Below are 26,471 nucleotides of genomic sequence, written 5' to 3' on the forward strand. Positions count from 1 at the left end.
ACTGGATGAAGCGTCGTCTCACGCGGTCTACACGTCCAGCACGAACGCTGGTCCAACTGAGGCGCCAGGTGGAAATGGCATGGCAAGCCGTTCCACAGGACTACATCCAGCATCTCTACGATCGTCTCCATGGGAGAATAGCAGCCTGCATTGCTGCGAAAGGTGGATATACACTGTACTAGTGCCGACATTGTGCATGCTCTGTTGCCTGTGTCTATGTGCCTGTGGTTCTGTCAGTGTGATCATGTGATGTATCTGAACCCAGGAATGTGTCCCCTTCCTGGGTCAATGAATTCACGGTGTTCTTATTTCAATTTCCAGGAGTGTACATCAGTTCATGACATCCAGTTTTACAAATTTCCTTTTTCTGATGGACACACGTCAAGATCGTCCGCTCTCAAAACTCTGCCATCTCTCTCCCCACGTCCATCACTGCTGACGGCTCACCTCCAACTGCGCAACGCTACGTGCTGTTCACATCCAACTGACCAATACTACAGTAACAAATATTCCAACAATGCAAGCCGCAGCCACAGACTGCACACAGTACAGTCAGTGATTTTCATACAGAGCGCTACGTGGTGTTACCAAATGGCTCTGAGCACTATGGGACTTAACATCTATGGTCATCAGTCCCATAGAACAGAACTACTTAAACCTAACTAACCTAAGGACATCACACAACACCCAGTCATCACGAGGCAGAGAAAATCCCTGACCCCGCGGGAAGCGGGCATGCCAGTCGGGAACGATAGAACAAGTGGGGCTGTGACAAGACATCAGCCAATTGCACGCTGACCCCTGTCGAGGACAACAACAGCGGAGGTCTCTTATGCCAAGAGACATAAGCGCCGCGTCCGACTGGTCGGTGCCCAGTCGAAGAAACGTTTCTACACTAACGACCTCAAGTGTCAACTTTATTACTTTGCTTGTGCTAGGATTGTTTGTACTGATGAACCTTGTTTATTTTGCACGTCGCTCTTTGCTTGCGACACATTTGTCTAATCGCAAAGTTAAGCATTGTAATCCTTTTCATTTTATAATAAACCTTATTAATACGATTTGTCTGAATTTTGTCTAGCGATCAGAGAAAGCTGGCTTCCTAGACGAACCATGTTCGACGACTAGGCAGTATTTAACAGTTCAGAAACACCAATACAACCGCTCAAAGTACGTACCTTTTCTGCTGACTCACCGTGTTTCTATCCCTGATCTAAGGGGAGATGGGTTACGCACCCATCAGTTAGCGCAGCTTTCTACCCAGCGACTGTTCTCAGAGTAATTCTCACAAATTCGTGTCCCTCCACGCTGCAGAGTAACCACTTTTCCTCTGAACTAATCTCTCCCTGAACCGACTAACGTCCGCCAGCCACTGCTGGGAGCCGGTGTGGAGGAGTTAGGAGTGAGGTAACAAAGTGAAGGCGCTGCGCCGAACGAATTGCGAGCGGGGGCGCAACTTGCGTCCCGGCGTTGCATATGCAGCGGCGGCGCTAACTTCCGCCGTCGCGAGTTATTTCCGCGGCCACAGCGGCGGCGCCAGCACTGGCCCCTGCGGGACGCGCGGCAGGCACGCGATTCACGGCGGCGGCGGCGGCGGCGGCGGCGGCGGCGGCACACGCCCAGCCCAGGGCGCTACCTCTGAAGGCCCACGCCCACGCCCAGACCCGCCTCTCCGGCGGGGTTCATTTGTTTAATTAAGCCGTGCGCGAGATAAATGAGTGCGAGCGGGAGCGGCGTGTGACGAGCGGCGCCAAGACAGCCGGCGGGCCGCTAAATTAATTACGCGACCGGCCGGTAGGGGACCGGCGCAGGCGCCTCCGAGGACCGGCCGGGGCCGCGAATGCAGGCGGTCCGCGCAGCGCCGAGGCGACGCAGCCGTAGTTCACTGGAGGCGAGCCGGCGCGGGTCTCCTGGCCTGTTTCAGGGTCAGCATTGATATCACATCAAAATACACCGCAGGCCGTAATGGCTCCTATATGGGAGACCAGAGAGAGAACATAGAAATACTAAATTCAGTACTCCGAAATACACTGATGGTTGAAAATCTGGAACATGAAAAAATAATTAATGTAGGGTAATGTAATTTAGCGAATACATTTCTCCAGGTAACATACACTACTGGCCATTAAAATTGCTACACCAAGAAGAAATGCAGATCATAAACCGGTATTCGATGGAAAAATATATTATACCAGAACTGACACGTGATTACATTTTCACGCAATTTGGGTGCATAGATCCTGAGAAATCAGTACCCAGATCAAGCGCCTCTGGCTGTAATAACGGCCTTGATAAGCCTGGGCATTGAGCCAAACAGAGCTTGGATGGCGTGTAAAGGTACAGCTGCCTATGCAGCTTTAACACGATACCACAGTTCATCAAGAGTAGTGACTGGCGTATTGTCACCAGCCGGTTGCTCGGCCACCATTGACCAGACGTTTACTATTGGTGATAGATCTGGAGAATGTGCTGGCCAGGGCAGCACTCGAACATTTTCTGTATCCAGAAAGGCCCGTACAGGACCTGAACATGCGGTAGTGCATTATCCTGCTGCAATGCAGGGTTTCGCAGGGATCGAATGAAGGCTAGAGATAAGGGTCGTAATACATCTGAAATGTAACGTCCACGGTTCAAAGTGCCGTCAATGCGAACAAGAGGTGACCGAGACGTGTAACCAATGGCATCCCATACAATCACGCCGGGTGATACGTCAGTATGGAGATGACGAATGCACGCTTCCAAAGTGCGTTTACCTCGATGTCGCCAAACACGGATGCGACCATCACGGTGCTGTAAACAGAACCTGGATTCATCCGAAACAATGAAGTTTTGCGATTAGTGCACCCAGGTTCGTCTTTGAGGACACCATCGCAGGCGCTCCTGACTGTGGTGCAGCGTCAAGGGTAACCGCAGCCGTGGTCTCCGATCTGATAGTCCATGCTGCTGCAAACGTCGTCCAACTGTTCGTGCAGATGGTTGTTGTCTTGCAAACGTCCCCATCTGTTGACTCAGGGATCGAGACGTGGCTGCACGATTCTTTACAACCATGCGGAGAAGATGCCTGTCATCTCGACTGCTAGTGATACGAGGCTGTTAGGATCCAGCACGGCGTTCCTTATTAGCCTCCTGAACCCACCAATTCCATATTCTGCAAACAGTCATTGGATCTCGACCAACGCTAGCAGCAATGTCGCGATACGATAAACCGCAATCGCGATAGGCTACAATTCGACCTTCATCAAAGTCGGAAACGTGATGATACGCATTTATCCTCCTTACACGGGGCATCACAACAACGTTTCACCTGGCAACACCGGTCAACTGCTGTTTGTGTATGAGACATCGGTTGGAAACTTTGCTCATGTCAGGACCTTGTAGGTGTCGCCATCGGCGCCAACCTTGTGTGAATGCTCTGAAAAGCTAATTATTTACATATCACAGCATCTTCTTTCTGTCGGTTAAATTTGGCGTCTGTAGCACGTCATGTTTGTGGTGTAGCAATTTTAATGGTCGGTAGTGTATTTATCTGATTAACACTGAAAGATCGCAGGTTAATGTAAGCTTGAGATAAAACATTGAAAATGTGAAATACTGGCACTTTAATAACCGGCGTAATCGCCCGATGGTAAAATGCAAACATGCAAACGTACGCGCATTGTATTGTACAGGTGCCAGATGTCAGTTTGTGGGATGGAGTTCCGTGTCTCTTGGACTTGGTCGGTCAATACGGGGACGGTTAATGCTCGTTGTGGTAGAAGTTCGAGTTGACGTCAGATGGTGTCCTGTATGGCCTCGATTGGAAACATCTCCGGTTATCGAGCAGGCAAAGGCAACATGTGGAAGCCCAGTAGAGCATCTTGGGTTGCAACCTCGGTATGTGGCTGAACGCTATCCTGTTGGAAAACACCCTCCACAATGCTGTTTATGAATGGCTTGCCAACAATGTGTCTAGCATGTAGACAGGTTGGTCTGAGACCCTGAAATAGCTTCGTTCTTACCAAAATACGGGCGTCTCTGTCAGCGAGGCAGTACCAGGTTTCAACAGAAAACACGACAGACATCGACCTCCCCCCCCCCCCACCTCTCCAATGAGGTCGTAAACGGGGGTTCTTTGGGGTCAGTGGAATGCACGGTACAGGACGTGTGGATCGAAGCTGTCCCTAAAGTAACCAATTTGTAGCACTCTGTTGTGTCACAGTGTTGCCAACTTCTGCTCAGATTTCTGCTGCAGATGCAGTGCGAAGCGCCGGAACCATACGCCGAACACGGTGGTCTTCCCTCTCGGTAGTGCCGTCCGGAGCCCGATCGTCTTGCGACCATACGCCCTCGTGACCACCGCAGCCAGCTATCATGTACGTTGGCTACTTTCCTCCCTAGTCGTTCCGCAACATTGCAGAAGCAACATCCAACGTCCCCTAGTCATATTACAAGTCCTTATGCAAAGTCAGTGAGGTTTTAATAACAGCGTCTTTTAAAATCTTGTACAGGGCTGCACGTTCAGAGACCGTGCATAGTTACAATTGAAAGAAAATCAGCCCTCGGTCACTATTTTTAACAAAATGGACCTGGTTTCGACACTGCCTGGAGTGTCTTCATCAGAATTTAAAACGAAGAATGGTCTATTTTCTATAACATGGTCACAGAATTATGACTAAAAATTTATGATAGAGTATAAGTACGCAATCGTCGTGAAAGACTGACAGTACTTACATGTCATTTATAAAATAATAAATATGCGAAAAGGGCATTAGTCACAAAGATATTTGAGATATGGAAAAATGTGATGGCGAGACAGTAAGGGCTGCTCGTTACTTGCGTGGTGCAGGTTGCGAAACGGACTTAGTTGCCCGCGTTAGCAATTGCGGCCAGGTTCAAAAGATATTTCAGATGAACAAATCACACACTTCATGAATCTCATCTCAGTCGTAGTCAAGTACAACTATTTCGAATTCAACGGACATTAGTATCAGCAATCCGATGGTCTCGCTATGGGAAATCCGTTAGCTGGTATCCTAGCTGATATTTTCATCAACTCCCTAGAAGAAAAAAAATTTAATTGTTTTCCAGCTGCGTCACTAGGTATTCTTTCTTATTCCATATACGTTTATGATGTTCTAATCATTTACATAGGACCCGTTGACGAAGTTGATCGTATCTTTAGCCTATTCAATGATCTTCATGAGAAAATTTCTTTCACTATCGAATTTGAAAATGAGGTCCGTCAATTAAATTTCGATGACTTGATGCTTACTATAGAAACAAATAAAATTTCTTTCAATATTTTTCGTAAAGTAACATATACCGACCAGATCGTTCCTGCGTCTTCTATTCATCCACAATCGCATACAAAACCCTTCTTTCATTCTGCTGTTCACCAAGCCATTTCCATCCTACTTTCTAAAGAAAACTTCAACGACGAAATTAATTTACTTAAAACAATAGCAGTTAACGAGAAAAAACCTAACATAGTAGATGACGTCTTTAAAAAGAAAACTGCTAAAAGACTTAACTACGCTGGGCACTTCTGTTATCGAGCCTAACTCAAAAAAATATTTCTCATTAGCTTTCGTGGGGCCTATCTCTTATCAGATCCAACGCATTCTTCGAAAGAAATACGATTGCTACGTTGCTTTTTCTACTAATAACAATTTGGGGAAAAAAACTTCGTTCATTATTTACATTCTATGCATTCCCCTTTAGAAAATTCTGGTGTCTACAAAATTGTCTGCGATACTTGCTCCTCGTACTATTTAGAACAAACAGGAAGTGCCTTCACTACGAGATATAAAGAACACTTGTTAAGAAAAAATGGCACTAGCCTGCAAAATTCGTCTTTTGCCGACCATCTTCTAATTACAAGTCATTCGCCTAAAGCCATCTGTGGTAGCAACATTTTACACACCGAAAAGAAAGGGCGTAGACTAGATATTCTAGAAGAATCAGAGATTTTCCAGCATTTTGCTCGAAAGGATAGCCTCACCCTTAACGAACAGCTACAGCTACGTAACAAAAAATTTTTCATCCTTACAAAGCCGTTACTCGATATCTGACTTCGGGTCTCCTTGTGCAGGTTGCCGAACTGTTCTTTCCCTTCTAAGGTAGTCCTATGTTTTTCAGTTATGAAATGTTTCTTGGCGGCATTTCACGTAAATATTGCTTTCTACAAGTAGTCATTCAGTCTTATCTACATTTTCATAATGATGTTTTCATGTTTTATTTTTCTGTTACAAGCTTTGATGTAGACAAAATGTTATGTTGCATGCTACTATCAAACAAACATTGCTTCCCATTGTGTACCAAACACCATTTATAATCATTTCTGCCTATATTTCAGTGTGATGTAGTCTAATTGTATCTACGGCTACTAGATGTCGCGCTCGTTGCAGTGCCATGTTCACCTGGCCGCATTTGTTAACGCGGCCACCTCTGTCCGTTCACAACCTGCACCACGCAAGTAACGAGCAGCCCTTACTGGCTCGCCATCACATTTTTCCTTATCTTAAATATCTTTGTACATGACATATAAGTACTGCCAGTCTTTCACGACGATTGCGTACTTTATCATACATTTATAGTCATAATTCCGTGACCGTGTTATAGAATATAGACCATTCTTTGTTTTAGATTCTGAGAAAGACACTCCAAGCAGTGTCGAAACCAGGTTAATTTGTTAATAATAGTGACCGAGGGCTGATTGTAACAGCGTCTTTGTTGCCCAAAGACATTCTTGACTGACATCAACTGATCACGTCCAGTCTCGAAGGTAACTAAGCCTCACGGCAGTTACAGCGTGTGTCTAAAACAAAACTGATTTACATCCTCGCAGTGGTGCCGCTGCAGCCGCTCACACGTGTCTGGAGCCAAATCTGAGTAGAGATCATGTTTCAGATGTAGAAACACGCCTACAACTCCTTCTTGGTTTTACGATTCTTTTCCCCTCAGTCGAAATACGCATGCGACAACGTGTGCTGTCTAATATGTTCGAAATGGCCCGTATAAAAATGAGATTCTTCCGGCGCTCATATTCGGGTTCGATTTCAGATAGAACGGTAGACTCAAGTGTTTAGGGCAGCCCTCGGTCTGTGGACCATTTGTGTACCCAACAGAAAGATCGGCTTAATGTCACTATCCCACAGTACAGGGTAAAAGTATGAATATTACATACTTCCTCCTGATTAGGCTAACGGAACAAACCGGATTGTTCTTTTTCCATTCATGTGATCTACGATGCGTCTTGAGACTCTTACAGAGGCAAAATTAGTCCATGGGTGGTTCCTGAGAACTCACCTCCCCCCCAAAAAAGAAAATGTTTCGCACAAACTTATCGTATCAAACCCGAGCCGCGGGTTCTAAGACTGCTATTCGCAGCAAATGACTGAATTTTTTACGATGTTTTCCTAACATCCTGATCACGAACAATCTTTACAGTTTTACTGTTAATTTTTATCCCTTTCCGAGATACGTAAGTCCAAACTTTCCCTACTTGTATATGTAAAATACGCAGGTAAAATCCTGTGAGGTGGAAACGTAGTTTATAAAGTGGTAGAGGAAGTTGCTGGGAAGTGTCTCCGTTATCATCGGAGTGTACTAAGAACGTCATGTAGTGGTACTGAAGCACATGCAAACTCTTCGTGCACGTAAAATCCTGTCAGAGGTGTAAAATGAGTTTTTGATCATTTTAGTTTCCCGTAAGTAAACTACAATTTTACCTAACCATGAAGTTCGTTTCCTATGTCATGCCCTATTGCGGCATGGAAAAGAAGGCAAACCGGGGAAAAAAATATTCCTTTTGAAGCACAAGAAAGGTGAATATGCTCCTGTTCGAAAGACTCTTACTAAAAAGTGAACTAGTGCCTCACTGTATCTTTCTTAGCATCTTCAAAGGTTATAGCAGAAATTTTGGCATGCAGCACAACAAGAAAGGAAGGAAGGGATGCAATAAGAGCAGTAACAGAGAGCAAGAGGGAGACTGTGACAGTGATAAGAGACTATAGTAGTAGTAGAACAAAAGACTGGGGCCTTGAGACACGATTCAGAGACAGAGAGACAAAAAGAGATTGTGCAAATGAATTGGCAAAATGAGTGAGAATGGACAAGTGTGAGTGGATGGGGAACGGCACATTTGGCAAAACTAATGGTTTACGTTTAACATCAGCCGTAAACTACTCTAGCTGACTAACGTTAGTGAAACGTCTACGAGATCGTTCTGCCCCCAAATGCCATTAAAGCTTCATACAAAACAAACTTAAAAACCATTTCAGAAAGTAAACGTTTGTAGGGTGGTGAATCTGTAAACTTTAAGTGCCGAAATGTGTTTTTTGCAAGCACATTAAAAGATTAGAGGTTTCTGTATTATCCGGATTTTCGACAATGCAGAATACATCTGGTATCAATCAATCAGCTAAACCAGTTTCTTGTGTAGAGTACACGGGCGTGCAAGAATTAAGAACGCAAGTAAACTTTCGCATAATGTGTCTGATATGCCCGATAAACCCGCTGGGAGAACAGGTAGTAGGATTGTGGAAAGGGCCAAAGGTTGAGGTCAGTTTCTCCTTCTAATTGTCATTTATTGTAATTGAATAACCTTTACAACCAAAGCGGCACATAGCCGGACCTTTACCGAATGCAGCTCTTTCACGGTTGAAGGGCTCGAAACAAGAAATCTCAACAAATGAATACGATAAAAATTCAATTAAGATAGCAATAAAACAATTGAAAAAGAACAAACATATTAAAAGCGCAATACAAATGGTTGAGGGCCACAATTAAATTTCAAAATTTTAGAATATATTACCATAGACTTTTAAAGGCGGAAGGCCAGAATGTTTAACAACAAGAAATCTTAAAAATTAACAAGATTAAAATGCAATTAAAGAAGAAAATAAAATAAATGGAAAACCGTATCACGGCTACGTGGAAAGCCTCAAGGCTAAGCAGATAGAACATACATATGTAAGGTTGAATCCAGAAGGCCGCAATGTTTAAGCTCGAAAGATAAATTAAAGAATTAATTTTGCAAAATTATAAAGAGAAAGATAAAATAACTATAAGCCCGGTGCCCGGTGGCACTCAGAAGCCCCCAGGGAGGTCGATCCTTCCTCGTTCACTTAGGCGAGACAGGTGGTGAGCCCAACTACACTTGATCCGTCGGAACCCAACCAGGAGACAGACGTGGACCGATCGACACAACGACTTGCTTGCCACCAATCCGTACATGAGAACTCAAACACACAAAAGTTACGAAGCACACAACATGAATGCACGTGGCTTGGGTAGTTGAAACTACTACTCAACTTTGACGTCCTGGGACGGTGAGCCACGAAGCTCGTAGCGGTCGGACAGCTCCACACACGCTCCGACACTGCACAGGGAGCGGCAACGGCCACAGCGACTGCACCGCGCGGAGACTTCTTCCCTGGTCCGCCGCAAGCGACCGACTGCCTGCTGGTGCGTCCGCGACTGCTACTCCGTCGCGACTGCACTGCTGGTGTGTCTCCCACTCACTTCAGACACACGAATGAGGATATACTGGCTCGGACCCAACCATGCTGAGGAAACACGCCCACTGGCCTAAACGACATCCCTGCACCAAGAACGGACCGACCCAAGTTGCACAAGATGATAACTGAAGGGGCTCAGAAGCACTCGGAGAACCAGTTACACGTCGCCCGTTGAGTTGAACGACCTCTCACAGCTAATACACCGACAATATCTAAAATAACTTCTCACTGGAAATAACGTGAGCTACACATACAACCTGGAAAAACATTTGCACGAAGATCTGAATGATACCCAACAATAGCTAAGCACGCATGAAGACAAATCGGGAGTCGATGCACACACACACACACACACACACACACACACACACACACACACACACACACAGCCGACTCATGATCGATTGGCTAGCCAAAAGGGGTCGTCCGATAGAACGACCGACCGACGATCCACCAAGACCGTGGCCCGGCTAAAATGATGCGTGGCGACAATGGTCGGGCGAGCCATGTCGACTCAGATCTTACTGCGGCTCCAACCGACTGCATTAGCGCCGCATTGCAACTCCCCGAATGACAGGTCCAGACTGCGCCCCAGACGCGTTCCAACTGACTGGCAAACCCCAACTCGCTATCAGAATTCCCTTGCGACTGACAACGACCGGGAAGTAATAGGAATCGAGCAAAGAAACTAAGAGAAGGGATATATCGAAAAGCGCTGCTAACGCCGCTCACGGTCAGGCAAAGCAGCAACTCAGGGACAGTAGTAATTTAAATTAACGTAGTGAGGTGGAAGTACTTTAAAAACAGGATATAAAATACATGATGGCCGGAAAGTGAGCTAAGCATGGCTCACATCTGGTACCGATGAATTTGCTAAACCAGTTTCTCGTGTAGAGTACACGGGCATGCAAGACTCAAGAACGCAAGTAACTTTCGCGTAATGTGTCACTGTCAAATACTTATAACACAGCTCTATGAAATTTGGACCATAAAGGAAATGAACTGCTACAGAACAGTACTATGTAGTATCACGGCTCCATCTGATAGCAGTATAAACAGGCCATGTTAACCAGAACGGGGCTCCTCTCTCCGTGGTCAGTTACGAATGTGGGTTCACTGCTAGGCAGGAGGAGGAGAATTGTGAGGGCATGTCCACAGATGGCTGCTGATGACAGAATAACATTTATTGATCGACTGCAATACATTGGATTGGGGTCTCTGGATGTGGTTTCCTTCCACTCGTAATATTCTTGGCGACAACGGAGGTGAGCGGCGGACGTTCACACGTGCGCCCGCCACTGCGTCTGAAGCTGTGCTGGTTGAAACGTCCTCTTAGAAAAATTTATGGATTACTGTGCTGATAAAACCCTTACGTTACTTGAATTTGAAACAGCTGAGCAGAACTGAACGTGGTCAGACATTTCTCTCTCTTTACTTATTCTGATCAACACTAAACTGACACACAATATTTTTAGCGCTACGCAGTCTGACGTTCAATAATCCCTACAAAAGAATGGCCCTGTCGAACTATAACCCTGACTGGTTTGATGCGGCCCGCCACGAATTCCTTTCCTGTGCTAACCTCTTCATCTCAGAGTAGCACTTGCAACCTACGTCCTCAATTATTTGCTTGACGTATTCCAATCTCTGTCTTCCTCTACAGTTTTTGCCCTCTGCAGCTCCCTCTAGTACCATGGAAGTCATTCCCTCATGTCTTAGCAGATGTCCTATCATCCTGTCCCATCTCCTTATCAGTGTTTTCCACATATTCCTTTCCACTCCGATTCTGCGTAGAACCTCCTCATTCCTTACCTTATCAGTCCACCTAATTTCCAACATTCGTCTATAGCACCACATCTCAAATGCTTCGATTCTCTTCTGTTCCGATTTTCCCACAGTCCATGTTTCACTACCATACAATGCTGTACTCTAGACGTACATCCTCAGAAATTTCTTCCTCAAATTAAGGCCGGTATTTGATATTAGCAGACTTCTCTTGGCCAGAAATTGCCTTTTTTGCTATAGCGAGTCTGCTTTTAATGTCCTCCTTGCTCCGTCGTCATTGGTTATTTTACTGCCTAGGTAGCAGAATTCCTTAACTTCATTGACTTCGTGACCATCAATCGTGATGTTAAGTTTCTCGCTGTTCTCATTTCTACTACTTCTCATTACCTTCGTCTTTCTCCGATTTACTCTCAAACCATACTGTGCACTCATTAGACTTTTCATTCCGTACAGCAGATCATTAAATTCTTCTTCACTTTCACTCAGGATAGCAATATTATCAGCGAATCGTATCATTGATATCCTTTCACCTTGTGTTTTAATTCCACTCCTGAACCTTTCTTTTATTTCCATCATTGCTTCCTCGATGTACAGATTGAAGAGTAGGGGCGAAAGGCTACAGCCTTGTCTTACACCCTTCTTAATACGAGCACTTCGTTCTTGATCGTCCACTCTTATTATTCCCTCTTGGATGTAGTACATATTGTATATGACCTGTCTCTCCCTATAGCTTACCCCTACTCTTTTCAGAATCTCGAACAGCTTGCACCATTTTATATAGTCGAACGCTTTTTCCAGGTCGACAAATCCTATGAACGTGTCTTGATTTTTCTTTAGCCTTGCTTCCATTATTAGCCGTAACGTCAGAATTGCCTCTCTCGTTCGCCAATACTGCCAGCTAAATAAACAATTCTAACTACTGAAGGCACCAACTACTGATAGGAATAGTTAGCAAATGAAAGATTTTGATAGAGAACAAACAATGTATTTATCTTAATAATGTTCAAAAGTCATTCATGACATTCAGTCTTACAAATTTCGTTTTGCTGACGGACACATGTCCAGATCGTCAGCTCTCAAAACTCTGCAATCTGTCTTCCAACATCCACCACTGCTGGCCGCTCACCTCCAACTGCGCAACGCTACGAGCTGTTCACATCCAACTGCCCAACACTACAATAGCGAATATTCCAACAATGACAACCAGCCACAGACTTAGCATAGCACAGCCAATGATTTTCATAAAGAGCGCTACGTAACGTTACCAACATAAGAACCTAAACAGCCTACTTACATGGTGTAACTCGAATCGTATGCCTCGACACCGGCGTTCTGGGCTTTCAGAGACTTATTGGGGCGGCTGGAACGAGACGCCACGGGCCTCTGCCGTGCTGGCGGCCATGGGGGTGGGGGGTGGGGGGGGGGGGAGGGGGGGAGGCGTGGCTGCACGGCAGGTCAGTGACCTGTCTCAGCGGACATTCCCGGCGGTGGCTGCCTGGCGTCAGCGGGCCATGGGCCCCGGTTCCTGCCCCAGTCACGGTATTCGTGTCGGCAGCGTCCCAGGACGTTGGCGACAGTGCGTTACCGCGCAGTACCCCAAATGATGATTCCCGTGACAGGTAGCTGCCTGTTGAAAGCGGCCGACGATAGTTACGGTGGCGGCGTCATTCCGGCGACGACCTACATTACCACGGTGACCATTACGATGGCAGCGACGATTCTGAACTGGTGACGGGGCTAGGTGTCACAGGCTGTGTCTCACTCCAACACTTCACGGCGGACGATGTTGATAAACTGACTGCAGGCCCTTAGATACGGCTTTCTGCCGATGATGTCTGCTGTTCTTCTTACCCAGTAGGTCGCTGGCATATTCTGGTGTTGCTCGACTGGCGGAACTGACCAGGTTACCGCCTTCGATGTCAACACCCTGGCGTGTGGCGAGCTGCTTCTTGTCACGCCGCCGGCCGGAGTGGCCGAGAGGTTCTAGGCGCTGCAGTCTGGAACCGGGCGACCTCTACGGTCGCAGGTTCGAATCCTGCCTCGGGCATGGATGTGTGTGATGTCGTCAGGTTAGTTGGGTTAAGTAATTCTAAGTCCTAGGGGACTGATGACCTCATAGCTTAAGTCCCATAGTGCTCAGAGCAAGCCTCTTGTCACACCAGTGAGCTGGTCGATGGCTCAGCGTTCTCCTTCATGTTGCTGAACTGGAGGCTTCGCCGACCCATTTAAGCCACAGTTTCATGGCTCACCACAAAAATGACGGAATATGGTGTAAGTAGGCTGTTTAGGTTTTTATGTTGGTAACGCAACCTAGCGCTCTGTATGAAAATCACTGACTGTGCTGTGTGCAGTCTGTGGCTGGTTTGCATTGTTGGAATATTCGCTATTGTAGTGTTGGGCAGTTGGATGTGAACAGCGCGTAGCGTTGTGCAGTTGCAGGTGAGCCGCCAACAGTGGTGGATGTGGGAAGAGAGATGGCAGAATTTTGAGAACGGACGATCTGGACGTGCGTCCACCGGAGAAAGGAAATTTGTAAGACTGTATGTCATGAAGTGATATGTATATATAATGACTTTTGAAGGCTATTAACGTAAATACATTGTTTGTTCTCCATCAAAATCTTTCATTTGCTAACTATGCCTATCAGTAGTTATTGCCTTCAGTAGGTAGAATCCTTTATTTAGCTGGCAGTATTGGCGCTCGCTGTATTGCAGGAGTTCGGGTAACGAAGATTTTTGTGAGGTAGGTGACTCATCAAAGGTATAGTTTATTGTTAGTTAGGGTCGTTCTTCTGTGGGGATTCTTGAAATCAGATTGCGTTGCCCTAAAAATATTGTATGTCAGTTTAGTGTTGATCAGAATAAGTAAAGAGAGAAACGTCTGAGTACGTTCAGTTTTGCTCAGCTGTTTGAAAATCAAATAACATAAGAGGTTTACCAGCATAGTAATTTACAAAATTTCCTAAGGGGACGTTTCACTGGTTCTTAATAGCGTGTGCAATTATCACGGATCTCTGCAAAGGGTTCTACCTCAGCCTCGATATTATAAAGCGTTCTTGAGGTAAGACGTTCCATTCCTACACAAGTGTGGTTGACAACTGATGAATCGTCGTTGATGCATGTAGACATGCTTCAGTAAGTCTCTCCGACGTATCCTTAACGCACTCGATTAGATTTAAGTCTGGGAAACTAACAGTCCAGCGCATTCGCCGAATATCATCTCGTGCACAGAGCTACATCACCTGCGCTGTTCGATGTGGTCGTGCATTCCCATCTATAAAAAGTGTCGAATGCACTCATGAAGAAGTTTTTATGGTCAAGGCGCCTATGCAACATTACACCTCCCACCTCCCCATGCCGTGACTCCTCGACCACAGTTTGAAACTTGCTGCAGGCATGAACTTACCAAGACGAATACAACTAACCGTAAGCTGTCAGGTGAGGTCGTGGTCCAAGAAACTCTTCCTGGCGTTTCGTCCAGAACTCCGCTGGACATACTCAGAGGCGCTCCTCCGTTGAGTCATTTCCTACTTCGAGTCGTTTCCAGTGAGACGATAAATTTATGAACAAACTTGATGGTGTACCAATTGGTACCCATTAGGTCCTGCTAGCGCTAATTTCTGTATGGAGAAATTAAAACAATCGGCTGTCGACAATGCAAATAAGAAACCATCTCGCTGGTACCGGTTTGTAGATGACACATTCGTGGTTTGTTCCCGTGGTAAAAGGCTTTTGATGAATTCTTTAGTCATCTAAATAAAATTAATGCAAAAATTCAGTTCACCATGGAAATGGTAAAACATTAACAGAATATAGTTCTTGGATGTTTTAGTTGTGAGACACTCCGATGGAAGATATTTGCATAAAAACTCCACTCACCATCCAAAACAAAAGAGAGGTGTCACTAAAGGTCTCTTTTTTAGATGCCAATTGATATGCACATCGGAACACTTGGATGCTGAAATAAAACATCTGGAGCAGGCTTCCGACAAAAATTGTTACTCAGAGAAAGAGGTAAAGAAAATTTTGCGACCAAGGAAAAGAAGACTGAAGGACAGGGATGAGCCAAAAAGATGCAAAAATACAGTTTCTCTACCATTTATTAAAAAAAGTAATAAATCACATAGATAATATTTTACAGAAACATGACATCAGACCGGTATTTAGACCAACAAAGAAAATAAGTAAAGTACTCCAACCTACCGACCGGAGTGAACGAGTGGTTCTAGGCGCTACAGTCTGGAACCGCGCGACTGCTACGGTTGCAGGTTCGAATCCTGCCTCGGGCATGGATGTATGTGATGTCCTTAGGTTATTAGGGTTAAGTAGGTCTAAGTTTTAGGGGACTGATGACCTTAGAAGTTAAGTCCCATAGCGCTCAGAGCCATTAGAACCGTACTCCAATCTGTAAAGGATAAACACCCTCCTCTGTCGACATATGGCGCATACAAAATTCCGTGTACGTGTGGTAAAGTTTGTATTGTAACTATCAAGAGCAGAATAAGTACATGGCTTAAAAGAGCACAACAGTCTTTGCCGACTAGGAAAAATAGAGAAATAAACTGTAGCAGAGCATGATCTTCAGTCAGAACCACATATATAATTTTTTAATATAGAAGGCTGTGAATTGCTGTATAATAAAGGTCATGTACAGAAGAGGATGGGCACCACGTTGAGGAAGCTGAAACAAAGTTAGAAAGACAAGAAATTTTATGGTGGTAAAAGCATAAGAGGCAGGCTGACAGACAAAATGATTGATGACCTACAGCAGTATTATGGGGTGGTCATTAGAAATAATATTGAGGATTAGTTGAAAATGAAGCAGGCAGTATACCTTCTTCCACAGACTGTCAACTGATGAAAAACCAGTAGACCATCTTTGTCCTCCGGGACCTGATTCATGGTGCAATTAGTGCAATGCCCAGTATTCAAACAGTTCATACAACCATAAATATTCCATCCCAGCAACAGTCATGGATATCATGAAACCTGTTTGCACAGACTTGGCAAATCCTCAATTACTCAAGAAGTGTCTGCATGGCCAGACTCAAAATCCCAATGAGTCGATCAATAATCTTATATGAACTCTGTTACCAAAACATATTTTTCTTGGTATGAAGACACTAAAGTGGGGGGTCAGTGATGCTGTTATTGCTTTTAATGATGGCATATGGGAATTAATCCTGGAGCAAACTGCATCAGAGAACGTAAACGGATAGACAGGGTTCGCATTGATAAAGCAGAGTATGCAGCACAGTTGGCCACTAAGGAGTCCAGAAAGAAGAAAAGAAAAAAACTTGGAGGAAGAGCAAGAATATGATAAACAGTATGTTGCAGGGTGCTTCTGAGTGACTAAAAATAAAAAGTTAAGCATATATTAATAAAAACTATCTATGACTACAAAATTTTAAAGACGTAATTAAAAAATTTTATTTCCGAAAGCAGTCGGTGAAATGCAATTATTGTGTTCAGTAGACTCAGAATTTCATGCCAATGGTTAAGTGATTCCTGAAATACAGGGAAACCAAGTCACTAAATTTAACATTGTCGGGATAGGACGTTCTAACTCCCCATAAGACTTCGACCCGCTCGCAAAAATCTAGTCACAAGGCCCAAGTCCAGTATATTCGAAGCCAGCAACGGGCATTAGCAAAACTAGCAAGCGTGCAATTTCTTCAGTGATACGTCAGTCAAACAAATTATTTATTCATTTATTTGTGAAATTTCAGATGGGCACGGGTGCCCATATTGCTAAATCGTCAGACATATGAAGTGTTAGGCTCTCCACGACTGTCTTAATCTAGAACGCAACTGACGGCTTTTGATGGACAAGACATTCCCGCTGTCAAAACATGTACTTTGCCTGCCACATATCGCTCACATACGCGAACAGTGACTTTTAAAATGCTATAAACACGCGTGTGTGAAAACATAGTTGGACTAGATTCTTTTAATTTGTTGACTTTAACATTCAGGACAATGTGTTGTCAGTGTAGCTAGCTTGCTAATAGAATTTCCAGGTTTCACAAGGTTTAGGCAAAGCTAACGATTTTGTTGCACATGTTACTACACAATGCTTAGCCGAAAGATTCCGGGCGAGACCTGTTCCCATTGTATTACGGGACAAAGTTGCTGCTGAACTTCAAGAATTGCAGGATAACGAAGTTATTGCGCCCTTATTAGCTAGTCAGTGGGCAGGCCCACTGATTTTTATCCCCAATGCTTGGGGTTGCATTCGCCTCTGTGTTGACTTTCAGTGTACATTCAACCCACAAACTGTCAGTGATACGTATCCGTTGCCACGCCCAGAAGATCTCATGGACAAATTAGGCGCTGGACGCTATTTTTTAAACATCGATTTGATTCACGCATATCCTCAAAAACCGCTCGATGAAGAATCTCAAAATGTGTGTGTAGTTATTACTCATTTGAGCTCATTTAGATATTTGTGTTTGCCATTTGGCAGTGCTTCCTCAACTGCCATTTTCCAGCAGTATTTGGAACAGCTGACTGCACCAGTTCCAAACTGTTCAAAATATTTGGACGATATTCTAGTAGCAGCTCGAAATCCTGAAGAACATATTGCAAATTTACGTGCTTTGTCTCGTGTGTTATTTGATGCAGGACACAAGTGCAGGCTGGACAAGTGTGAATTTTTTAAACCTGATTTGCAGTATCTTGGTCATGCCATAAACAGTCAAGGTGTACATCCTCTACAGTCGCATTTGTTAGCCATACGAGATTTGCCAATGTGACAGAATTGCACGGAATTAGGGAAAATTAACTATTATATTCGGTTCATACCGAATGCTGCTCAAATCACAGCTCCAATGTATCGCTTGCGTTGCAAGAATGTCCCCTTTGTTTGGACAGATGTGTGCCAAGTAGCTTTTCAAAAACTTATGGATGCAATGCTTAGTGTCGATGCTTTGTTCACTTTGATCCTGACAAACCACTTGCGCTGCAAGCTGACGCTTCTCCTTACGGAATCAGTGCAATGCTTTCGCGCAGAATTGATGATAGAGACAGGCCTATTGCTTCCGCATCAGAAGTGTTGTCCAAAGCTCAGTGTAACTATTCACAAATTGAAAAAAAGTGTTTGGCTATTGTGTATGGTGTTACCAAATTTCACCACTAATTGTATGGTTGAAGATTCTACTTAGCGACGGATCACAGCCTATGTAGTCCTTGTTTCATCCGATGAAACCGGTTCCTGTACGAACTGCCCAAAAAATTGCAAAGATGGGCTTCGTTGTCGTCTCAATACCAGAATGAGATTCGGTATCGTCCGACAGCTAAACATGGTAATGCGGACGAACTTTCACGTCTTCCGATCGGCCCTGATACAGACTTTGACGCTTCTGCTGCATCTTGTTGTCACATCGATCCTCAGGATTCTTAATTGCTTCAGTCTTTTCTGCTGAAATATAGGAAGATTGCACAGGCTACGGAAGCTGATTCAGATTCGAACATTTTGCTCAATTACATGCGTACATCTTGGTCTCGTTCCTTGCTTTGCATAAATAACTCTGTATTGCGCTGATACTTTGCACGTCGGCATAGCCTTTTTACAGAAGCGTGTGATTCTTGTTCAGAATGACAATGGACAGTCACGTGTGTTGATCCCTAAAGCTTTGCAAAAAGAAGTGTTGCAGTTACTTCACGAAGGGCACTGGGGGATTGTTCGCACGAAAAAGTCAGCGCGCCGACACTATACTTGACAGGGTATGTACGCCCAAATAGAACTGATGTCACCGTGTCACACATGTGCTCAAAATCAGTCTGCTCCGCCACAAACATTCTCTGCTTGGCTTAAGTCGCAATCGCCATGTTAACGTGTGCACATAGACTTTGGGGACCTTTTTGGAACACCTGTTGGTTGATTGTGGTTGACTCGTATAGCAAGTTTCCTTTTTCTGTGCCAATGAACTCGACAACGCTACGTAACACAATTCAGGTGTTGCCGTCGATTTTTTGCCTAGAAGGTTTACCTGAAGTATTAGTGTCGGAAAACGGCCCACAGTTCACGTCGCATGAATTTGAAACATTCTGTGAACGCAATGGCATCCAGCATCTAACTACGGCAGCCTTCCATCCACCGTCAAACAATGTCGCGGAACGTTTTGTCAGAATATTCAAGCAGAAGATGGCCAAAATTCGCTCCGCACCCACCAGGGATCAAGCCTTGCAAATGTTTCTCGCCTCATATGTTTCGTACCCATGAGATGGACCATCGCCAGCGGAATTGCTTCACGCCCGCTGCTCCACCAGATCCACACTCCTCAGCATCCGGGGCCGAAGGAAGGCCGCAAGCATCTCTTCGCGCCACTTGATATTGTCTTTTACAGGGCTTTAAGCTTCAGCAGACGGTGGGCGCGAGGCGGGAACGTACGTCGGCTTGACACTTGCAAGTATCTACTTTCAGGTCTAGATGGTCTGCAGAGCCGCCATCAGAACCAACTTCGCCTGTGTCATTTACATGATGGTATTTCAGTCTCTCTTCCCATAGATTCACGGGTCCAGAGGGCAGCGTGGCCACAGCAACCGTCAGAGGGTGTCATCACAACATCGAAGACCCCATGGAGCCTTCGCCTCCATCCGATGGAGCTGGACCCGCCCACACCGCAGCAGTTGCCACCTTCTTCATCTGGTTCATGGCAGCAGGAGGTGATCGCATACTACTCTGGCTGTTTTCCGGGGGACGTTTCCGTCAGAGCGCAGGCTGGATGGCGGGGTACGACCGGAAGCTTGACGTCCCCTGCAGCCACAGCTTATGGCCCAAAGTTGCGCCCTTGCTCCCCCGCCTCGGTCGCACTCCCTAGACGCCGACGGTCAGTCGCTATTTTTGGGGGGGAAGAGGGGGGGGGGGAGAGAAATGTTCCGGCGTAACCATAAGCGCCGGAACGAAGGCGAAGAACGGAAGACCAGAGAAGGCGGTGTAACGCTGTCGGCCAATGGGCGCTCAATGGGACCGCGGAGCTCAGGGACCGACCTCTGCAAGTAGTGAATATAAGCGCCGCTCCTGACAGCCTCGGCCGCTCAGATCGACTGAGTATACGGACATATTAGTGAATACACTACTGGCCATTAATATTGCTACGCCAAGAAGATATGAAGATGATAAAAGGGTATTCATTGGACAAATATGTTATACTAGAACTGGCATGTCATTATATTTTCAGGAAATTTTGGTCCACATAACCTGAGAAATCAGTACCACAAAAAACCACCTCTGGCCATAATAACGACCGTGATACGCCTGGGCATTGAGTCAAACAGAGCTTGGATGGAGTGTACAGGTACAGCTGTCCATGCAGCTTCAAAACGATACCACAGTTCTCCAAGAGTAGTGACTGGCGTATTGTGACGAGCCAGTTTCTCGGCCACCATTGACCAGACGTTTTCAGTTGGTGAGAGATCTGCAGAATGTGCTGGCCAGGGCAGCAGCTGAATATTTTCTGTATCCAGAGGGGCCCATACAGGACCTGAAACTGCGCCCGTGCATTGTCCTACTGAATTGTAGGGTTTCGCAGGGGTCAAATGAAGGGTAGAGCCACGGGTCCTAGCACATCTGAAATGTAACGTCTACTGTTCAAAGTGCCGTCAATACGAACAAGAGGTGACCGAGACGTGTAACCAATGTCACCCCATACCATCACGCCGGGTGGTACGCCAGTATGGCGATGACGAAGACACGCTTCAAATGTGCGTTCACCGCGATGTGCCAAACACGGATCGGACCATCATGATACTGTAAAGAGAACCTGGATTCATCCGAAAAATTGACGTTTTGCCATTCGTGCACCCAGGTTCGTCGTTGAGTACACGATCGCACGCGCTCCTGTCTGTGTTGCAGCGTCAAGGGTAACCGCAGCCATGGTCTCAGAGCTGATAGTCGATGCTGCGGCAAACGTCGTCGAACTGTTCGTGCAGGTGGCTGTTGTCTTTCAAACGTCCCCATCTGTTGACTCACGGGTCGAGACGTGGCTACACTATCTGTTACAGCCATGCGGATAAGATGCCTGTCATCTCCACTGCTAGTATTGCGAGGCCGTTGGGATCCAGCACGGCGTTGCGTATTACCCTCCTGAACCCACCGATTCCATATTCTGCTGACAGTCATTGGATCTCGACCAACGATAGCAGTAATGCATACGCGCCACCGGCGCCAACCTTGTGTGAATGCTCTGGAAAGCACGTTATCTTCGTGGCGTAGCAATGTTCATGATCAGTAGTGTAGTATAGGCACAGTTCTAGTCCGGCACACGCAGGTCAGTTATTAGTGACATGTTTTAAACTTGTAGGAACATTTCATAACCAAGAATATTACTGTTTGCATGTCTTATTACTGTTTGCATGTCACCCATCGCTAGCGACTACTCCTTGTAAACCGCCAAGTTAAATATTGTAAATCTGGTTTATAGAAATAAAAATACTAATGTTATTTGCTTGAATTGTTGTATAGCGTTCCGAGGATGCAGCATCCTTTAGGCACGCTATACGAGACGAGTGGGCAAGACCCAACAATTCAACTGTGTCGGTGAAGACATGATGTAGTTCAGCTGCTCTGAATAGAAACGAAAAAGCCTAAATGGGTGGTATGAATGGCGTCAATGAAACCACCGCTCCTCTCTTTGGGACACTGGTTACCTCACATTCCATGGTCAAAGACGTCGATTCACGCTGCAATGAGCAACAGGCAGATTTTCTTGACAACCTTTGACACTCCCCACGTTCAAAGCCTTCTCTATGGACATCGAAGGGCTGCATCCACGCTGAACGCGATCGCCACACTTTGAGTGGAGAATGATCGTAATTTTTCCTCTCGTGTACAGGGTAGAATCACTGGAGACAGTTCAAAAATGATTCCACGGTATTTTAATCTGACGCGAAGCAACAAAGGGTCCTCATGTTTTTTCAAATGGTCCAAATGGCTCTGAGCACTACGGGACACATCTGAGGTCATCAGTCCCTTAGAACTTAGAACTACTTAAACCTAACTAACCTAAGGACATCACACACATCCATACCCGAGGCAGGATTCGAACCTGCGGCCGTAGTGGTGGCGCGGTTCCAGGCCGAAGCGCCTAGAACCACTCGGCCACACCGGCCGGCTCATGCTTTTTCAGTACTCCTGTGTCACACCCTCCTGTGGTGTGACCGTGATGGGATGTGACATTTACGCATACGAGAATAAAACGACAAGGGTTCCTTCTAACTCCCCCCAGTTCGGCCAAACCCTCGAAGGTACCAGCATACATTTATTGGGGATTTTAACAATATACCTTTACAGAAAGAACCTGCAAAGTAGCCTGCCAGCAGACGCCTAGGACAATTTCTCAGGTTTTCTAAGACATATTTGTAAAGTACTCGACGAAGTTGGGTGGTTGCTACAGAGCGTTTTGCCGAACTGGGGTGGTCTTAGAGGGATCCTTCGCCATTTTATTCACGCTTCTGTCAATGTCGCATCCTTCTGTCATCAGGACGTGCAACAGGAACGCTGACAAAGATAATTTGTTTATCAGAAGACATTCCAATTTCGTCGAATGGCTTTGAACGTTCCCCAGTGGTTCTTCCACCCTATACACCAACGAAAATGTTGCAGTTTCACTGCACTACAAAGGGGTAAGATCTCATCCACTGTTGTTGCAGCCCCATGATGTTCGTCGGGAGGGATTGAATCACCCATTAGGTGCCAAAGGTTGTCTAAAACTTAGTCGTTGTGCTTATCGTAGTGCGAGCTGTCGGGTTTCGACCGCGAAACGTGTTGGAATCAACGTACCAGGGGAAGAGATGGTTTCATTGACGTTCTTTATTCCAACCCCTCAGGCCTTTTCGTTTCGATTGTGTGAGGCGGTGTTTCTGAAAAGTTTTCGTCTGCCACCCATAAGGAAACTGTGTGATTTTAACGCTGGGCTTAGTGGTTCTGGCCTCCACGACAGAGACGTGAACTGTAGGTAAGAGGGGCTGTGACAACCTTCCCAGCGTGCCACATGTCCATTGTAACGCTGGGCACAATTGTGGTGAAATCTGCTGCCGGTGTGGCGTAATTAATCGACTCTACACACATGTGAGCAATATTTCAAACTTATGTGTCAGAATGGGAGACAATCAAGGGGTTTCGAAAAATGATCCCTTAGTTTTGTTGCGCATTGTATTTCCTAAATGGTGGGAAAAAACCTTGGTGCGATATAAGGAAGGATTCGTATCATCTAATGCATTCGTAAATTCATGACGCATTATACATACTGAAAGAAAAAAACCAACAACATAAATTACTGCCCGGCGCGGTGGCCAAGCGGTTCTAGGCCCTTCAGTCCGGAACTGCGAGACTGCTACGGTCGCAGGTTCGAATCCTACATCGGGCATGGATGTGTGTGATGTCCTTAAGTTAGTTAGGTTTAAGTAGTTCTAAGCTCTAGGGGACTGATGACCTCAGGTGTTAAGTCCCATAGTGTTCAGAGCCATTTGAAACATTTTTGAACATAAATTTCTGACAATATGCCGGGTTCGCATCGACCATCTCTTCATAATTATGCTGTGCAGATGGAGGTGATATTTTAATTTTAACTACTGACGATGCCTTTCACACGATTGGTTTATGTATCTCCACTGCAGGATGTGATTTTAGTGTATTTTTGCTTCTGATGAAGGTATATTTAGATGTACCGAATCCGTGGTCAAGGATTTCAATAAACCTTTATCCTGCAACTGTTTGGCTGTTAACAGTTACCTTGAGTAAATTTATACACCAGACTGAAAAACGATGGGCCAGACAAACGTTAGCTATACTGATCAGCAGTACGGCCAATAGCTCACGTAGATATTCTCCATCTCGGAAGTGTACGGGATAAAAGCAAATTCAGACACGATTACAAATTCATGTTTAACAGCGCGCTTGGATGAATAATAACACTGAGCTAGAGGCTATCCGCGTGGCGGAAAGGCACGTAGTCTAGTTTAGCTAACTAACACAAAGAAATACCGAATTCACGAAAGTTATTCAAATAACGTAAAACTGTACATACACGGCAATCTATAAAAGGAAATAACAGAAAGAGGAGATTTACGGAGAGGAAGGCTCGAATGCACTAGATGGGAAGCACTTGTTCTGTTATCAATTCACACGCAACAAGAAACCTGAAACTCTAGAAATGAATTTAAAACTGAAATGAGGAAAAGAATTCTAACACGACAAACGGATATCACATACACAACGCATTCACACATAAAAGATTCACAGTAACTAAAGCGAGATATAGGTTGAATCAAGCACTATCTGAGACTCCCGCTAAACACGCTGGGCAGAACAGGTAAAATTATTGTGGAAAGGGCCAAGGGTTCAGACCAGTTTCTGCTTATAATTGTCATTTATTATAATTTAATAACCTTTACAACCAAAGAGGCACATAGCCGAATCTTTACCGAATGCAACTCTTTCATGGCTGAAGGCCTCCAACAAGAAATCTTAGCAAGATAAAATACAATTAAGATAGCAATAACATAATTCAAAAAACATCATACTCAAAGTCCAATAAAAATGTCTGACGGCCACAATTAAATTCCAAATTTTAGAATATATTAATATAGACCTTTACATGCAGAAGGCCAGCATGTTTAACAACAAGAAATCTTAAAAATCACCAAAGCAATAAAATAATTTAAAGAAGCAACATATGCAAGGTGCAATATCAGTGGCTGAGGGACACAATTAAACTCCAAATATTTAAAAAAAAATTACCACAATCTTTAAAGGCAGTGTTTATGCTTGAGGAATAAGTTTAAAAATTAATTTTGCAAAATTTTAAGAAAACAAACAAATAACCATAAGCCTAAAATTTAAAATAGCTGACATCAGATAATTAAACACCGGTGGCACTCAGAAGGTCTCCAGGGAGGTCGGTCTGCCCTCGTTCACTTAGGTGAGACAGGTGGTGAGAAAAACTATACTTGATCCGTCGGAACCCAACCAGGGGACAGCCACGGACCGACCGACACAACGATCTGTTTGCCACCAATCACTACATGAGTACTCAAACACCAAAGGTTACATACTCAACTCGGACGTCCTGGGTCGGTGAACCAATAAACTAGTAGCGATCTTACACACACGCTCCGATACTGCGCAGGTACCGGCAGCGGACCCAGCGGCTGCACCGCGCGGAGACATCTTCCCTGGTCGGCAGCAACCGACCGACTGCCTGCTGTTCGGTCAACGACTGCTGCTTCGTCGCGACTGCACTGTTGGTGCGTCTGCCACTCACTTCCACACTCAAGACGCACAAATACTGGCTCGAACCCAACATGCAGAGGAGACAAGCCCACTGGCAAAACGACATCCCTGCACCAGGAAAGGACCAGTCCAAGTTCCACAAGATGGTAATTGAAGGGGCCAAAAGCGCTAGGAGAACCAGTTACACGTCACCCGTTTAGACGACCTACCTCTCAGAGGCAGTACGCCGACAACATTTAAAATAACTTGTCAAAAGAAATAACGGGAACTGTACATACAAACTGACAAACATTTGCACGAAGACCTAAGCGATATACAACAGTAACTAGACACACACGACGACAAATCTGGAGTCGATGCACACACACAGAGCCGACCCAGGAACGATTGGCGAGCCTAAATGCGTCGTCCGGTAGGAGGATGAACCAAGACCGTGGCCCAGCTCAAGTGATGCGTGGCGGCAATGGTCGGGCGACCCATGTCGACCCAGACCACACTCTGCTCCAACCCGGCGGCATTAGTTCTGCATTGCAAGTGCTCGACTGGCAGGTCCGGATTGCGCTCCAGACGCGTTCCAACTGATTGGCAGCCCGAACTCGCAACCCCGAACTGGCCTCCGACAGACAACAACCGGGAAGTAATAGCAGTCGAGCAAAGGTACTACGAGAGGGGATGTATCGATACGTGCTGCTAGCGCCTCTCACGGTCAGGCAAAGCAGCAACTCAGTGACAGTAGTAATTTAAATTAACGTAGTGAGTTGGAAGTACGTTAAAAACAGGGTGCAAAATACATGATGGCAGGCACATGAGAGCCACGCGCGGCTCAATATCCTATAGCTAAGTGGACGTAGGACAAATAATGACGTTAAATAAACAAAATATTAATAAGCATCGTCGCACTCCACAAATGAAATAGATACTTTGGTGTGATTTACCAAGAGTATACTTCTGCGA

At 45.4% G+C, this 26,471-nt stretch overlaps 1 protein-coding gene across 1 annotated transcript in view; it reads right to left on the reverse strand.

Annotated features, from left to right (window-relative positions):
- Positions 1–1,490: 1,490 nt before the first annotated feature.
- The window catches only part of LOC126267624 (uncharacterized), a 71,272-nt gene continuing 46,291 nt past the window's right edge, over positions 1,491–26,471 (reverse strand). The window contains exons 2-3 of the mRNA XM_049972923.1: positions 1,830–1,915; positions 1,491–1,670 (exon numbers count right to left, since the gene is read on the reverse strand). Coding sequence (XP_049828880.1) covers positions 1,491–1,670; positions 1,830–1,915 — 266 coding nt within the window. The remainder of the gene's footprint in view (positions 1,671–1,829; positions 1,916–26,471) is intronic.

The sequence above is a fragment of the Schistocerca gregaria genome, chromosome 4 (genome assembly GCF_023897955.1).
Source record: "Schistocerca gregaria isolate iqSchGreg1 chromosome 4, iqSchGreg1.2, whole genome shotgun sequence".
Taxonomy (NCBI): Eukaryota; Metazoa; Arthropoda; class Insecta; order Orthoptera; family Acrididae; genus Schistocerca; species Schistocerca gregaria.